The sequence below is a fragment of the Cyclopterus lumpus genome, chromosome 19 (assembly GCF_009769545.1).
Source record: "Cyclopterus lumpus isolate fCycLum1 chromosome 19, fCycLum1.pri, whole genome shotgun sequence".
Lineage (NCBI taxonomy): Eukaryota > Metazoa > Chordata > Actinopteri > Perciformes > Cyclopteridae > Cyclopterus > Cyclopterus lumpus.
The window spans coordinates 7,318,339-7,336,731 of NC_046984.1; the positions used below are offsets into that span (position 1 = coordinate 7,318,339).

The following is an 18,393-nucleotide window of genomic DNA, read 5'->3' on the forward strand; positions in this document are numbered from 1 at the left end:
TTTAGTCAAGTAAAAATAGCAACACAACATGTGTTTTAATAATATTAAATTACAAGTAAAAGTCCTTCATTCAATATCCTACTCAAGAAAAAGCACAAGCAAGCAAGTATTTTAAGCAACTTGCTTAAAGTATCAAAAGTAAAGGCACTCATAATGCAGAAACCATGTGACTGTTATATTTTATATGAAATTATTAGATTGTAGGTAGTTTAGTAACTTCCTGGCTGTAAAACATAATTATGGAAGAGTTGGATTGACGAAGAGGAGCTCCTGTGCCTAATAATACCACGGTTGTTGTTGTTGTTGTGACATTGTTGTTGTGAGATTGTTGTTATTACAATATCATGACCTGTAGATATCTTTTTTCATACAGGATTTACACCACAGATTAGCCTTGTGAGTAGCTCGATGACATAAACAAGCTCATACTGCCCCACCAGGATTACTCTTCCTTTTCCCCAGTCAGTCGCGCTCTGAGTAGAGCGGTCCATATTGGAGATGAACCTCTAACTTATCTGGGTGGTAAGTTTCCAAATTAAAATTAAAACAAGCAGTTTTCAGATCTTAACTCAGCTTTAAGGCTTAAACGGGGTATATGCATACGAAATAAACTGTTGAACTTGTCGGCTAAACGTACTGTGATGGAGGAATAGTTGAAATAATTCTAAGCTACTGTTGAAACGGGACACTGTGGGGCTGCTAACCTGGTGCCTAACCCGCCACCGCCTCTCTGCTTCAGGGTCAGACTGGGCCTCAAGTTGAGATGGGATGTAACAGTTGTGGTCCTCGGGTCCTGTTGGACATCTGAATTACTTTCTTTGCTCGGTTGCCGACTTTTGGAAAACAATATGTTGTATTCTTCTGCTGCACAATGTCTCTTTTCTGCTGCACAATGTCTCTTTTCTGCTGCACAATGGCTGACGTTTAACCATGTTTTTTTCGTCTGTTAGTTAGCAACTAGCTTAAAACGTTCAAACTCCCACGGTCACCTGATTCGTCGTCATCAGATAGACACAGCCAGCAAACCAATCACATCCTTTCTTATTTGGAAAGCACCTCTGCCTTCATTGGCTCGTATGTCAACCCTGATAACAACATGTTCCCCTGTGAAATGTACTGTAGTAGATATTAGGTAAGGCTCAAGCAAAGTACACGACAACAGAAACTTCTCCGAAATTACGAACCACGTGTTGTGCTGCTGGAGGAAAAAGTAAAGCAGAAAAAGGAAAACAGGAGTTTAAATCAACAGTGTGTACATGAAGTGTCCACTAGTGGGCGCCCGAGCGTTTCCACAGCGACGAACCAGCCCGTGTTGTCGCTCACTTCCTCGACTGTAATCTCTACTTCCTGGAGACGCGCTCGGGGAAAGAAAAAAAAGAAAGAAAAACCAGGTTGGACTTGGTCTGTTTTGATCAGAGTTCCCGTTAACCTGTTGCTTACACACACACACACACACTCACGAACACGCACTTTAACGACAAAGGGCCCTTTGATGTGAGGAAACCATCTATGATGACGTCGACGGGAGAGCCCGCCTGAGGCGCAGATACACGTGAGTTAACTACCGACGTTAACGGTTAACGGCGGCTTGCTAGCTGAAGGCTATGGTCTTTATGGCATTCCGATATTCATTTTTTATTTTTATATTTGTATTTAATCTCCGTGTGTATTTTACAAAAGCTTGGGGAGATTCAAGTGTGTCAAACGTGTAACTCGGGTGTCTCTGTGTGTTTGCTCGTGCAGCGCCACGTCATTGATCGGCGGAGGAGTCAGAAAAACACACACACGGAATTTAGTCCCGAGTCCCCCGCCTTGGACCCCGTTTGTTCTGACATTTTCTCCCCGAGAGAGGACGAGCCACTACGCGGTCAGGATGACGGCGTCTAACTGGGGTTTCATCATGAACGTGGTGAACAGCATCGTGGGAGTGAGCGTGCTCACCATGCCCTTCTGCTTCAAACAGGTGGGGCGGCTGCTGCTGTCGAAAACACGACCTTCGACCTATACGAGAAGTTCTTTATTTACTTACTTTAAATGGCATTATATGTCCTCCATACGGTAAAGTAATTATGCAGATGTCAGTGTTATATGATTATTTGTAAGTATTAATGCACGGAAGGAACTAAAGAAGATATGGGGTGACAGCCCAGAGCTTCCCCAAAATTACATTATTTTCATGTTACACACAAGTGGTGTACATTCTCAATAATAATGTTGCATATATCCTTTTACACAGATAAGTTGTCTATTCTTTTGTTATATCTTGAACACTTTCCATAGACCTTCATGTTTTGGTCTACTTAATGTAAAACTGTCAAATATGTTTCCTATTTGGACTGGTGTTGCAATTATTTTTGAAGGATTAAATGCACTGAAGATAGTCTAGCAGTAGTCATCACGACTTATTCAAGGTCACTTCGCCAAGAAAAAGGTGCTTGTATGATTTCATAGAGGGCTTTATTTAGCTTTTTGGTTATGAAGTAAGATGTCTATATGCCCGGACTATTCTATGTGTGTTGAAGTGTCCTGTCGTCTCTTATAGTGTGGGATAGTGCTGGGAACTCTCCTGTTGTTTCTTCTGCTCGTGATGACTCACAAGTCTTTGCATGTTCCTGGTCAACACAGCGAGTAGCACCAAAAGACGGACCTATGCGGGAACTGGGTGAGTTTAATAATGTTAATTAGCTGTTTTTTGTATTATTACTGACAGTTAGCAGTAGCAGCGATGGCCATCATGACTGAGCAGACCGATGCAATTATACCAGCAGCAGAAAGTTACACTTCATTTACAGAAAACCACTTCACGATGATTTTTCCCACCGCTCTCTTCTCTGCAGCTTTCCATGCTTACGGGAAACCAGGAAAGACAGTGGTGGAGATGAGGCAAGTCTTAATTAATTCACTGCACACATTATTCTGTATTTGAAGTGTATATTGTGGCTTGATCTTCCTCAGATAATTATCATAAATGTCCAACAATTAAGTGGGTTTATTTCCAAAAGCATAGATGCTAATAGTAATGCAGATTGCCCCCATCTTCTCTCCCTCTCTGCCCCTGTAGTATGATCGGTTTGATGTTGGGGACCTGTATTGCCTTCTACGTTGTGATAGCGGATCTGGGCTCAAATTTCTTCGCTCAGCTGTTGGGTTTACAGGTTTGAGATCATTATTTTCTATATTTATCTCTTAATCTTTGAACATACACCACCATTCAGAAGTTTGGGGTCACCCAGACAATTTCGTGTTTTCCATGACAACTCAGACTTTTATTTATCAAATGAGTCGCAAAATGAATAGAAAATATAGTCAAGACATTGACAAGGTTAGCAATAATGATTTATATTTGAAATATTAATTTTGTTTTCCAAACTTTGCTTTCATCAAAGAATGCTCCATTTGCAGCAGTGTTATAGCTTCTCTCACGAGCATAACTGTTTTCAGCTGTGCTAACATAATTGCACAATGGTTTTCAAGGGTTTTCTAATCATGCATTAATCTTCTAATAACACAATGTACCATCAGAACACTGGAGTGATAGTTGCTGGAAATGGGCCTCTATACACCTATGTAGATATTTCATTAAAAACCAGACGTTTCCACCTAGAATAGTCATTTACCACATTAACAATGTATAGTGTGTATTTCTGATTAATTTAATGTTATCTTCATTGAAGAAAACAGTGCTTTTCTTTGAAAAATAAGGACATTTCTAAGTGACCCCAAACTTTTGAACGGTAGTGTATGTTTCTTATCCACTGCGCTGGTCTGTGTTCTGAGACTTCAGTTCACTCACTAAGCAGCAAAGAAAACTGTTGTAAATGTTGGAATAATATGATTCATTGAGTTAAACCAACTTACTACGAATAGGTAGAATCAAGTCTAAGTAAACCCTGAAGAAACAATGTTGTGTTGTCGTGTCCCGCTGCCCTCTAAAGGTGACGGGCATTTTCCGCATGCTGCTGCTGTTCGCCGTGTCTCTGTTCATCGTCCTCCCACTGAGTCTGCAGAGGAACCTGATGTCCTCCATCCAGTCCTTCTCCGCTATGGCTCTCATGTTCTACACCTTCTTCATGTTCACGGTGAGCCCACCGACACACAGGCAGCCACACCCCCACGCAGGGCATCTGAACAGACTGCAGTGGATACACGTTGGCTTTGCTTTGGGAGGGCAGTTTTTGTGACAGCCATTTGAATATTACTTTATTTTTTAATATGTCAATTTGTGTGATGCTTTTTGTTGTCTATGTAATGTGTTTACCTAAAGTACTAGAGTCGATTCTGAAGCCGGTGTGCAGTCTTCTTCTTCAAGGATGTAGTCTTGCATATAAATACTATAAATGCATTTGTAACACAGTTCATTGACCTTGCTCTCTGTCTGAACTTGAAACTCATTTGATTTTCAGAATATTGTTTGGACAAATGTTATTCCATGTTAATTCCTCCTTATCCGCTCCATTGCACAATACTATGTCTTCCTTACTGACACAATATTTTCTTGCTCCTCTTTTTTAAAGAGCAACGTCACACTAAATCACATCGGGCAGAAAACAATTGCTGCACTGCTCTTTATTGGCTAAAACTAAGTCTTTCCCCGGGAGAGAGACACCACATGGAATATGGCCACTGGAGACATTTTAAGCGCTGTAAGTGCAAAGCAAATGGAGGTCACATAGTCAACTCCACTAAATCACAACCCGTTGCAACCTAAGGGAATGATCTTTCTTATTTGCTCATTTTTTCATATATTAATGTATCAAACGCATTGACATATTTCAGACTTTATTTTTCTTGCCCAGTCCATGCTGTTTGCATGCTTGTCAAATTACTTGTATTTTTTAGGAAATACTTTTATTCCTATTTGTACATCCCTTTCTGTCCCAGTCAATCAGTTAACCGGAATGATTATATGGACATGGCGCCTTTGGAACCTGGAAACATGAGAAGATTAAAGTTTGAGGATTATAATGAGTCAAATATGCAGGTGCAACATGCTAAAAACGTTTGACTCCAGAGACGGTCCAGCAGGAGATTTCTGCCTCATGGGATTCAGCTGGTTTACTCTTTAAATGCACACACAGAGTTTGTGTGTGTGTGGTTCTGTTCTACTGACCCGTATTGCTGCTTCCACAGACTCCGCACTGCTGTTTACACCTTCTTCGTCTGATGTGACACATAGTTCGTAGTGTGGGGATAACCCGGAGCAGTGGTGTGTGTCTGGCTTTAGATCCAGTCCAGATCCCTAACCCTCTAACAGTGATGTATCTCCTTCCCTCCCTCATTTCATCCTACCCTTCTTTATTCATTTCTGCTCATTGCACCCTCTTACTTCTTTCTCCTCCTCCTGTTTACCTCGTGTCCTTCTGCTCTCCCTCACTCCCCTCGACTACCTCCTCTGCACCCTTTGTTTGCTCCCCTCTGTCCCCCTGCTGTTTCTGCTGCTGTTGCTGTAGATAGTGTTGTCGTCCCTGCGCTATGGCATTATCTCAGGCTCCTGGGTGGAGCGGGTTCACCTGTGGCGCTTCAAGGGCGTCATTCAGTGCCTGCCCATTATCGCCACAACCTTCTGCTGTCACCCGTAAGTAAACCAAGGAAACCACCCCCGCAACAACACCACCACCATAAGGGCAGTTGGTGGGGGTTGGCGAGAGAAGGAAGCCAGATGTCTCCCCAGCACCCTTATGCTCCCTAAATTCCCATCCCACCTACCTGAGCCTTCCGCCCACTCCTGAGTCATCCCCATTTCAAATTTTTTTAATTTGGGTTTGGTGTGTGTCTGTTTGTCTGTGTGTGTGTGTGTGTGTGTTCTTGGTGGCAGTTGTAGTAAGGCAGAGAAGTGTAACATACTAAGCTGAAAGTTTCATCTTCGCTGCCCTCCCACCACCGCCCCACACCCAGGATTAGCGGTGTGGGAGGCTGGAGGGTGATGGAGGGATTCTGCTGTCCTCTGGGACTTTGTCAGGTAAAAGGAGCAGGACGTAAGAACCACATGCTGATCGGAAAAACCTGTGGGGCCTTTTTTTTAATGTCTCGATCACCTTTTCATAAGTCTTTTTTATTTGATCAAATTCATGATTTCACTTTAATTCATTTCATATCACTGTCGTTACTCAATTTATTCAGCTATGACAGGTTTTATGTTCAGTATGGGGATTCTTGTCATGTCTCTTTGTTGTTTCCCTTTCTTCATTCTCTCTGGTTTTCTCTCCTCATTGATTACCTTCATTATCTGTCTGTGAGCCGCCAGCATGGGTGCAGCCCCCCTCTTCCTCGTCCGTCCCCCTCCTCCGCCTCCCCATCTTCATTTGGTCCGGGCCGTAACCCCCTCCCCTGCCCCCTCCTTCCCTTTAGGTGGTGCTGTCCTCGTTCAAACATGGGCTGCTCAGCGGCTGGTGGCTAGGGCAGGTCAATGTGGTGCGCTGGGAGGGTGTGTTTCGCTGTCTCCCCATCTGTGGGATGGCCTTCGCCTGTCAGTCGTAAGTACTCCCCCTGCCCCTCCACCCGCACAGGACCATGTAATGAAACTAATGTCAAATAAGGGGGGGGGGGGGGGGGAGAGAGATAGATACTCAAATGGGGGAGTTTCCACTGTCTGACTCCAGCCGAGGCACAGTGAATCCTTCATAGCTGCATGTAGAAATTGAGCAAACATTATAGTTAATGCATGTGCACTTGCATCATTGCTGTAAGCCAGGGCGGAGGGTTTGGGTGCGTCTGTCATGTAAAGAGGCACACACGTGTGGTGGAGATGAGGTGGTTGTTGAGGAATTGCTCGTCGTAAAGGGAGGCTGCTTATTATTGCCTGTGTGCTTTTCCCTGTCAGCCCATCAGTTTCTGCCCTTTGTAGAACGAGACCGTGACTTCACTGCGTCACAAACGCTACAATGAGAATTTTAACATTTAGAGACGTCCATATTCTGAAACTATAACATTGTCAAAATAAACGTGAACGCTGACCTAAATAGTCTGGCAATCATTAAGACCTTTTTTTTTTTTTTTTTTAATGTTCTTTGCTGGACAGTTTGAGGGTCTTCACATCAATCTTTGCATTGCATTAACTTTCCTCGCAGTGACTGCGGACGTGTCACTTCTTGCAGCGTCATCAGAGCTTCTCTGAGCCACCGTACTCATTTATTTCTCCATTTTCACTCATCTGCATGCTCTGTCACTGCCTCTTTTGTCCTGTCCTCTTTGCTTTAGCGCTGGCTGTGGGTTTGCGGTGAGTTGGGCTGGCGAAGGGTAATGTGAAGGTCTAATGGGATCTGGGTGTACAAAGTCTTATCTCTCGTTTGAATGCAGTGCTGGGGGAGGTGCAGCGACTGTTATTGTGGAAGTCATTAGGTTCCAGATGTTTGGGTGACGCTGCTGTGGGAGGGAGAGTGGAGTAAGTGGCAGGAATGGGTGACCGTTGCCATGAGACTCAAATGAGACTTTAATTAATGCAAGCCCACAAAGTGTGTGTGTGTGTGTGTGTGTGTGTGTGTGTGTGTGTGTGTGTGTGTGTGTGTGTGTGTGTGTGTGTGTGTGTGTGTGTGTTGTGTGTGTGTGTGTGTGTGTGTGTGTGTGTGTGTGTGTGTGTGTGTGTGTGTGTGTGTGTGTGTGTGTGTGTGTGTGTGTGTGTGTTCCCACTAGCTGTGTTGAGTGATATTTGGCAGGGGGATTTCTTGGCCTGTGGTCCGGCCACGCAAAGCAAGGGCTCCGTGAGGCGGCTAAAGCCAAACCACTAATCAACGCATTGGGCTGCCGCCATCTTACGGACACACGCTGATGTATTCGCAGGCTGATTAAACAGCTCTCAGCACATTGGATCTTTATTACATTCATGAAACGTGCTCACTTTCAGTTAAAATATGACTTAACATCACCATTATGGCGGGACTGGAGCTGCCCCTGTTGTTTTTTGGCTGCGTGTTTGAATGGCGAGAAGCAGTTAGCTCATTATAGAGGGGCATAAGAAGAACATGTGATGCTACGGTCAGCAGGCTTTCAACTCCAAGTTAATGATATTATCTACAGCACGCGTACACACACACTTTGAAGACTTACTCCATCATATTTCCTCCATTTAAGGGCGGCGTTAAAGCAGAAACCCGTTAGCCTCTCAGTCCGGCCTATTGAGTGACCATTAGATGCTTCAGCTCCCCACTTACAATGTGCTGTTTTCTTTAACCTTGGCTATGAGATTTACTGGTTTGCGGATTAAACAAGCATCAAGAAAAAGCCCCACGGGACAGTGCTTGCTCATAAAACTGTGCGAAAGAAAGACGAGCAAGGAGAGAATGCGAGAAAGTCGTGGTGTCTCTCTCTCTCTCGCGCTCTTGTTTCTTCTCTCCGTTTCTTCTCTTCACACATACATGAGGGAGATGGAGAAAGAGAGGAGGTGAGCACAAAGAGTCTGCCAGGAAAGTGTCTAATGCTCTAAAACCTGCCAGGCACTTGCTGTTATATATAACGCCTGTAAACTCTGGTTAATGTGCCGACGGTTCCCTCGACGACGCCGCGCTCTCTGATAGCGCAGAACTGAAAATGACAGAGGGAGACGCATCGGCGTGCTTACAGATGGACTGACTCAGGAGTAACTACTGCCACCCATTCTGTGTCGCACACACTCAATATAGACAAACACTTCCTACTTACCACCCCCACTGCCATGATGATAATTTGTAAATATTAATTGCTAGTTAATATATATTGATTAAAAAAAGAAATCCACAAGCTAAAACAATATTGTTGCATTCATGTGCATGTTGGATGTTCTCACCTTATATATTTATGTGCCCGGACTTCTGACTTACAGTTGAGTGATTTGGGGCCCACTTTTGCAAGTAATAATCAACTAATCTATTTGTGAATAACGGGACAAATGATCCCTTCGGGGTATAAGTAATGTAATGCGTAAAGGGAGTTGATATATGAAACAAAGCATTAGCTCGAGAACAACAAACTATTCAATCTAAGTAAGAATTTATATTGTGTTTTTTATCTCAAAAAAAGAATAATCTTACAAGCTATATATATATTATATATATAGTTTTGTGATTTGCTTGTTTTGTGACGAGATCATTTTAGATCAAGTTTGCAGAAGTGTCAGTGAACTACAATCAATAACAAAACAATGCAGATAATAACTACAGCTTAGGAGAAAAAAAATAACAACTTAATTGCATGTGGGTGTACTGATGACTGTCTAATGGTGTTATAACTTAAATGGGCTAAACAAGCACACATAAGTTGGATGCTGACAAGGACATGAGAAAAAGACATGCATCATTTGATTATTAAATGTCACAAATGGGCCTCCATATGGCTGCTCATTAGAGAAGTCTACAGAGCCGTTCCCATTAATGTGACATTCATGCGACTGCTCTCCCTGCTGGAGCTCAGGAGTGCCACTTCCCAACGCTGAAAGTTGTGCATCTGATAATGTGGACAGCACAAGAATGCACAAGAGCAGTACTCGTGTGGTCTTTATGTCACCCAGCAAGCCGAGTGTGTTGTTGTGTTGTTGCTTCTCTCTCACAGGCAGGTGCTGCCGACTTACGACAGCCTGGACGAGCCGTCCGTCAAACGCATGAGCACCATCTTCACCTCGAGCCTCAACGTGGTCACCGTCTTCTACATCACGGTGAGTGGAAGCACACTTTCCATGTGACCATTATGACAGAGTGTCTACTCGTCCTAATCAAACGTCTTCAAACCAGTGCCTGAAAGGTTATTGAATGCCGTCAGTCACCATTTTAATGTTCCTTTATGTGTCCCTCGTTTTTGCTCTCCTGCCAACCCTGTGTTTGGTTCTCTCCACCCTCTTTGAACCAGGTGGGTTTCTTTGGCTATGTCAGTTTCACAGAGAACATCGCCGGCAACGTGCTGATGAACTTCCCGTCCAACCTGGTGACAGAGATGATCCGTGTGGGCTTCATGATGTCTGTGGCCGTAGGATTCCCCATGATGATCCTGCCCTGTCGCCAGGCCATCAACACCATGCTTTTTGAGCAGCAGGTGAGCTTGAATGCTGCTGCTACTCCTAAAATAAAAATAAATAAAAAGCTTTGGATACAAGTTTAGAGACTGAAGTTACCTATGTGATGTGTGTAACAACAGCCCCCTTCTGGTAGGTGTTTGCTGAATGACAACATACTATAGAGCCTAACCTTCTTTTCTAATTTAATTAATTAATGCACAATATTACACAGTGGTTATACACTGCCTTCAAAATTGGGTAGCCGGCACTCCCATCCTCTCTGTAATGCAATTTGACAATAAATGGAAACAGAAACATGTTGCTCCATCTAAAAAGTCAGAAAAACCATATATTGACTCTGCCAGGAGGAAAAGAGCTGCTTGGGTTCTTGACTGGCTGTTGGTAATATGATGATGAGAAATAAGTAACATTCCACACTGGGACTGAAAAGAAAACCCAACTCAATTGTACATTTGGGAGATTTAGTAAATATGTTGTGTCTTTCTCACTCTTTGATTTCATCTTACAGCAGAAGGACGGGACGTTTGCTTCCGGGGGATACATCCCTCCTCTGCGCTTTAAGATGATCACCCTCTGCATTGTATTTGGCACCATGTTGGGAGGCATTCTCATCCCCAATGGTACATTGTGTGTGTGTGTGTGTGTGTGTGTGTGTGTGTGTGTGTGTGTGAAAGAGTACAATCCAGCTTGGATTTAAATTGAGTGTGTATACAGCTTGCTGACTGGAGGTCTTCAAGGTGCCTGTGTTCCTTTGTGTGGGCGGAGTAGCCGGGGAGTTTTACGACGTGTGTGTGAATGTGACTTTACGAGTCAGTGACTGTCACACTCTAACACAGTCCTTAAATCAGGGCCCTAACTTTTATCTTTTAGACGGGCAGACAGGAAGATAGGGCTATTATTCTCTCTCACTCACTCACTCTCACACACAAATATATGTACACACCAATATTGGCTCTGTCAGGTTCTTTGAGTCTTTCCATCCCGCTCGAAAATGGGGGAGATGTAAAGGTTAGAATGAGTTTATGTTTTATTCATCCTTTTTATATGAAGGCTGTTTATAAAACTTTTGATTGGGTAGACACACACACACACACACTGGGTTTGGCTGGCCCTTTGTGCATCTAATCAGACTAATAGACTGAGAAGAAGGGAGGTAAGTCCCTGGGGAGAATGGACACTAAATCTGATGGAGACAATATGGCGTCCGTCCTCTGGATGAACGATGGGTTTTCTAGACCCGACGCCCAGCCAGAGGCAGGGGTGGTGCCAGGGCTTGCCTCTGCCAAGAGCAGGGTGCCATGGATGGGAGCCTGGGGCTGGGTGGGTGCCGGTTATAAATGGCTGAGGCAGATATGAATGGAGCGAGTTGTGAAGAGCATCGATATGGGGACTAGCTCTGAGCTTTGTGGCTACAGAGATATGGAACCGTGCGCTCAGCAGTACCCCTCACCTCCGGCCACGTTGGCGCTATGATTGGCCCAGTGCGCTCTACAGCAGTGGTTCCTAATGTTTTCTAGCTAATGTTAATGTACCTATTAGAGGAGCTCAAGTGCCCCTTCATTGACACCTCACCGGTCAATTTCAAAATGCGTTTATCTCAATTGATTTCAATGTGGATGATAATTAACAACATGACAAGTGATTATTGTTATATTTTCATACCGTTGATACATTACTTTTGATTAATTATTTAAACTGTTTACCCATTAGCTATTACTTTGATCTAACTATTTTAGCTTTTTATCCATTACTGTCAACTAAAGATTTGAGGTCATTACTGCCACGTACCCCCTAATAACTGCAGAATCACTCTACAGGACGACAAGATGATCCCTGTTTTTTTTCTTCATTTCTCTCAAGTGGAAACCATTCTGGGTCTGACTGGAGCCACTATGGGCAGCCTCATCTGCTTCATATGCCCCGCGCTCATCTACAAGAAGATCCAGAAGAGCAGCATCATTTCTCAGGTTACTCAGTCAGAATTAACCCTTTCCTGATCAATCGCTCAAGGAAAATGTGTTCTTCACTGACCTGCTGTGCTTCTCCTCTTTCTCGCTGTCCTTTAGCTGGTGCTTTTCGTGGGTCTGGGCATCCTGCTGGTCAGCACCTTTACCACCCTCTCAATTTCGGCCACAAGCCCCCGCACCAAGGTCCAAGCGCCTCCCCCTCCAGCACCATTCAAGAACGACCTGCTTTTACCAGACCTTCCTGAACCGCACGGTAAAGATCATGGCATGGGCTAGGCTGGCTATCACTTATCTGCTAGATGGACAATAGAAGAAGGTTGTTTACTAACTAACCATGGAAGTGTGTACTTGAACGGGCCGGAGCACGGGTTATCTGTAATTATTTAATGCAAATAGCTCCAACGGCGTTTCAAAGTCATGGACTACAGCGCCCTAAAACGGCAATGTAAAGACAATATGGGCAACGTAAAGACAACGTAAAGACAATATGGGCAACGTAAAGACAATATGAGCAACGTAAAGACAATATGAGCAACGTAAAGACAATATGAGCAACGTAAAGACAATATGAGCAATGTAAAGACAACGTAAAGACAATATGGGCAACGTAAAGACAACGTAAAGACAATATGGGCAACGTAAAGACAATATGAGCAACGTAAAGACAATATGAGCAACGTAAAGACAATATGAGCAACGTAAAGACAATATGAGCAACGTAAAGACAATATGAGCAATGTAAAGACAATATGGGCAACGTAAAGACAATATGGGCAACGTAAAGACAATATAAAGCAATGTAAAGACAATATGAGCAACGTAAAGACAATATAAAGCAATGTAAAGACAATATGAGCAACGTAAAGACAATATGAGCCAGTGGCAAAGGGCCAGCCAGACTAAAACAAAAGCACAAAGCCACAGCCAAAGAAAGGATTTCTTTCATCTCTGCGAGAAGAAAAGATGGAGACAGACAGGGACTGATAGACAGACAGGCGGGGTGAGGAGATAACCTCTTGATAATATCTGAGCGCAGCGCTGAGTGCTTGACATTGATGGAGCGAGAGTGATGCCCTTCAAACTCCAGTAATTTCTCTCCACCCCTCTACCTCTGTTCATTTCTCCTGCCACCCCATCCCCCCAAAATACATTGTCTACACCTCCGTCTCCCCCCACATCTCTTGTGGCAGCTATAAAATGCCTGCAAGCTCTGGCTGTATAAAGGGAAGAGGGTGATATGGGTTTGGGGTGGGTAGAGGGGAAACAAATGGAGATAAGGCAGTGAGGAACCTTTTGAGTTAATGTTCTCATTTTAGGGTAAATAAGGAGGTGCTTTTAGTTTCCGCTTCCTCTCCTTACCCCCATGGTTCTTCAATGGCATCAGTTTCTAACCTGTTCACTGGCACCAGTTCTTTCTCCATCTTTGTGATTCTTCCTAGTTAGATTTTACTGCATTCTTTCCTCACATTTTGACTGGAGGTCCAACCGATACACTCGTTTCCTGTTTGTCACTTTCAATGTTAATTCATGTCCCTCTCTCTTTTCGTCTGTCTCTTGCTCAATTATTAAACCCCACCAGCTGTGTTAGTTTTGACATTGCCAGTGCTTGCTGCCACCTAGTGGATCTACTAGTCTGGTATCGTCGGCCTGAATTCAATTACATCTGAGAGCGTCAGTCCCACAGTTCATGCAAGATACACCGGAGGTGTTAATTTATTTTAATGCCACCTGTTAATGTGTGTAATAAACACAACAGCACAATAAAATAAAGAGTTCATGTCCGGGCCAGTTTTAAATAGTAATGCACTAGAAAACAGTAATTTAACTTTTCTCAGACAAGAGAAACGGTGAAATAAATGAGGTATCAAATTGATGTTTTCTTAATTTAGTCTCATACTTTTTAGACCAGCAACAGCGGTATTAAACAAGTGTAAAACATATTCTTGCATACATTCTTTCTTTTTTTATGGTTGTATGAATCTATTAGTAATATAGATTTACTATATTTACACATTTTCGCCGTAACAGGGAACACGTTTCGGCTCTGGGATCTGTGCCCTTTTAATAGAGGTGATGTTTAGTAGTAGTGGTCTGTGTTGTTATAGATTGTGTTTTTGTGCCTCTGCATGTAGAAAACCCTCCGAACAAGAAGCCGGTGGAGATAAAGAAACCGGACCTTCCGGCTGTGGAGGCCGTACGACCAGTAGACAGGGACCCGCCTGAGCCCCCCCAGATTAAAGGACCAGTGGAACTACCTGAGAGGAAGGAGGAAGAGGTGCAGTTGGACCGCCCTGGTGCTGGTAAGGAAACTGGACCCATGCTGGAATCTTCACTGGACTTTGAACTGGTGAGAATAAGTGACGTTTTGTTCCGTTTTCCCAGGTGTCGCGGTGCCAGAGGACGAGGCCCATCGTCATGAACCACCCATCCCTCATGACGCGGTCAAGGTGGACAAAAGAAAGAACAACGCAGAGATGGTCGAAGACAAGAAACAACCTGAGGAACCTAAAAAGAAATGAAGAGCAACATTTAGGGCAAGCTGTGGTGGTGGTACAGGACAAAGAGGACAACAAGGTTGAAGAGAAGCCAAAGCCTGTAGTGGCTGTTGTGGGGAAAGAGGAGGTAGATTTGGGTGGAGGTGAAGTCCGCTCTGGTGAACTGGTGGAGAAGCCCGGTGCACAGGCAGACAAAAAGCAGGACGTTCCCCGGCTAAAGGAAGTTGAGAAGCTCGATCCGGTGAAAGATCCTCTTGCGGGGAATGTAGCTGAGGTGGGCAAAGCTCCAGATGCTGCAGGGAAACGTGAGTATTAACCTAACCCTAACCCGTGTATGGGAAAACAGTGCTCTGAAAATACAACATTGACCTGGTGATATTTGGTTGTTCTTCAGCTCCACTTTCTGAAGGAGACGTGGCTCCGGCTGCAGACAGCAAAGACACAGCAGATGAGAAAATGGACGGTGAGTGAAGTAGAAAACATCAGGGGCATCGAGTTAATGGTCTTGGGTCACTTACTTAGCAGCAATTTAAGTTAATAAAAAATGTATCATTTGGTGATGCATTTATCGTTTTTCATTTGTATTTATACAATGGATTGGATGTAATCTAAAATAAAGCTGGATGAAAATCATTGTGTCCAGCTAATTTAAGAGACGGTACACATTTATGACCAAAAATCACGCAGCAAGCACACATGACTTCCCTAACTTTACTAGAACTTTAAAGTTATTCTTGAAAAGGTAATAACTAAAATACAAGCAATTGAGGGGATAAAAGGAAAGAGGACATGGGAAATAAAACGTAAAGTAAAGCACTTACTCACAAATAAAAAGTGATCAATGTGGGTTTTTCCTTGAAGTGGCTATATTGTAACAAACTGTACAATATTTGCTGTGGCCTGCTGCATGTTTATGTCCCTGACTCTTTTTCTTGTTTCACTTTGCTTGTTTTATCTTGTATAATCTGATCTCTGTGATCTGTACTTTCTTATTGTGTGGGTACAAAAAGTAAAACCTATCAGAAATATTCAAATCCATTCCTTTCTCCTATTTCTTGACCTTGCTGTGTACACCATGCAGTCTTTTTTTTTTTTTTTTGCTTTTGTTGACTTTCTTGTTCTGTTTACTTTTGCTTCCTGTCTCTCTGTCCTTCTCCTTCTTTACCCCTTTTTTCTGTCTTTCTGTGCCGGACTCCTATCACAGTGATAAAAAAGCTGGTTGCAGGTATGAATTCCCTCTTGCCTCTTCTGTTTATCTGTCTGTCGCTCACTCATTGGGCCAAGTTTATAGATATTTACATGTACTCTACGTACAATGCATATCATAATATGCATTTTAATCATAACTAAATAATGTGCCAGTGTATCTTGCCCCCCTAACATAGTTTGTGTGTGTCTACAGCTGCCCATTCCCGTTTGTTAAAGACTAGAATCTAGATGTGTGTTTTGAATGGGTCCATGAGTCCGTACTAAACCATAGTGGAATATTTCCATTCTCCTCTCACCTAGAGACTGGTCCTACATCAGTCTAACTAAGTTTCTTAACTAATGAGCAGTTTGTGACGTATTTTAATTCACGTCTTCTGTCCTACAGAAGGCCAGCTCGACCACGCAGTGCTACTGCAGGTCATCAAGCAGCAGCAAGAGCAACAGAAGAGACTTCTTGACCAGCAGGAAAACTACTGGATTTCATAGAAGAGCAACACAAGGAAATCCACCAGAAACAACCTGCAGGTGGGTGCACACCTGCTGCTTTGCAGATGGGACACTTGAGATCGTAGGTGGCTGTGTTCAATGTTTGAAATAAGCATGACAAAATTGTTTTTAATGAAAGGGGCTGCTGACGGTGAGGCAGAGAAAGGCCTTCAGGAGGAGATGGACGATGGAGCAGCAAAGCCCAAAGAGTCTGGCCTGAACTCAACCGCAAAGGAGCCCAAGGAGGCAGCTGGAGCTGGAGCTGTAGTTGGTGCTGGTGCTGTAGTTGGTGCTGGTGCTGTAGTTGGTGCTGGTGCTGTAGTTGGTGCTGGTGCTGTAGTTGGTGCTGCGGAGCCTCAGGCCGTGGACCAGAATCAAGCACAGGCCAGGCACAAGGGTGCAGAGGTTGGGGGTCCAAATGCAGCCGTTCAAGCAGCTTACAAGGAGGATGACCATGTTGCAGTTGGAGGAGAATCCCGTAAGCAGAGTGAGCTAGGGGCTAGGGGAGTCCCGCTGGTAAAGACACGATCTGATAACCGTCAGCCAGTACCTCAAAATGATCAGGTAGCTCAACTTAAAGAGGAGGAAGTCGGCTTAGATGAGGTAAAGAAGAAAATTGAAAATCTTAAAAAAGAACAGATAGAGAAAGAAGTTCAGGCAAGAGTGGAAAAAGAACGGCGCGATCGCGAGATGAAGGAAACGCTGGCCAAAGAGCAGGAGCTGGAGGTGGAGAGAGCCGTAAAGGCTAAACTCTTAGAGGAAAAGGCTGCAGAAGAGAGACTTCAGCGGAATACAGACAATGAAATACTTGAGAGAGCGAAGAAAGAGAAAAAGACCGAAGAGGCTCAGGAGAGGCTGGCCCAGCTGGGGCAAGCTATAGAAGACAGACAGGCTGCACAGGGGGCTGAGAGAGAAGATGGTGGAGCTTTGAAGAAAGGAGGACGAGACCTCAAAGAGAAAGCTGCTGCTGCTCAGGCGGACCCCGGAGAAGGTGTGCAAGACGAGGCCGTCAAAGCCGATGCTCACCCCCAAGGCTCCCACGAGAAGATTGGGGACCGGGGAGAGATGGATCTAAGACGGAGACGCAGAGCACTGGGACCGAGAGAAGCTGGAGGGCCCCCAGAGGAGACCGGGGAGTCCAGGGGGATGCCGGGGCTGGAGCCCCTGCTGGAGCTGGGAGGCTCTGACCTGCACGTGGCCCTGGAGGAGCAGCTACTGGCTGGGGCAATGGTGCACTCGCGGCAGATTAAACAGGCCTCAGAGGGTGAGGGGGCGACATAACACACATTAGACACACACATTCTCACTCAATGATTGGACAGCAAGTTCAACAAATAATGTACACCTGGAGAACACTTTGAATACTGTGGACTATTATATCGTTGCCTTACATTCCTTCTTGCCTTCAGACATGATATGGACAAAGAGGAACAGATTCTCTTTCTCTATACTGTGTACTCTGCAAACAACCCACACACTTTTATTAAAGAGCAAAGTGCATGTAAATATTAACTTATTTTTGTCTCTGGGGAGGAGAATTTGAAAGGGGTTCCTGTTTAAAATTGTATGTAAATCTATGCAATACCTTTTCTTTATACAGGGTGGATATATTAATGTTTGTGTATTTGAGTCCCTTATCACCAGCTTCCTGGAGTCTGCCTCTCTGTTCGTGCTTTATTGTCTCCTATGTGGATTTTCTGTTAAGTTTGGTTAGTTTAGTATTTATCTTTTATTTTGAGATGTATATATTATAATATTTGGTATGTTTAAATTGTGATCAATGTTTAAGGTGTCTTTGAACATACAAGTACCACATGTTGGATGTAATGTGGGCGCCTTGGTCGGAGTTGTTTCACAATACTTTCAAATGAAAGTAACCGTATTCAGCCTCATGCTGGAGCTACGAGGTATATATTGTTTGATAAACTGGACAAAGAATCAGCTGGATCCAAGAATCTAGTTATCAATCATTCCTCCTTCACTATATATTCCCTGTTCATTAATCAGTGCCTTCCAATCCATATGCTGCGGTTATATCAAAACAAGATGTCGCATTTATTTCCTCAATTTGTGTTCTTTTTGCTTCTACTTTTACTGTAAAGAGTACAGTAGTTATGAGAATATAAAATATGTACATTGAGTTAAGGACAGTGGGTTTCTTTGTTATCCAACCTTTCTGAAAAAGAGGCTATTTTTCTGTGCATTGTATTTCTGTACATTTTGCTAATTAAAAATGAATAAAAAAGCATCTCTATTA

The 18,393-nt window shown here is 43.7% G+C and overlaps 1 protein-coding gene across 1 annotated transcript; it reads left to right on the forward strand.

Annotated features, from left to right (window-relative positions):
- Nucleotides 1-1,300: 1,300 nt before the first annotated feature.
- slc38a10 (solute carrier family 38 member 10) lies at nt 1,301-18,393 on the forward strand. The gene is given in 20 exon segments (XM_034558488.1): nt 1,301-1,552; nt 1,744-1,963; nt 2,543-2,602; nt 2,604-2,676; nt 2,838-2,883; nt 3,062-3,155; nt 3,936-4,079; nt 6,349-6,473; nt 9,520-9,622; nt 9,814-9,996; nt 10,488-10,599; nt 11,840-11,946; nt 12,046-12,199; nt 14,079-14,246; nt 14,329-14,459; nt 14,461-14,746; nt 14,836-14,904; nt 16,036-16,113; nt 16,116-16,175; nt 16,276-18,393. Coding segments are annotated over 19 exon segments (3,225 nt in total). The 5' UTR covers nt 1,301-1,552; nt 1,744-1,873; the 3' UTR covers nt 17,418-18,393.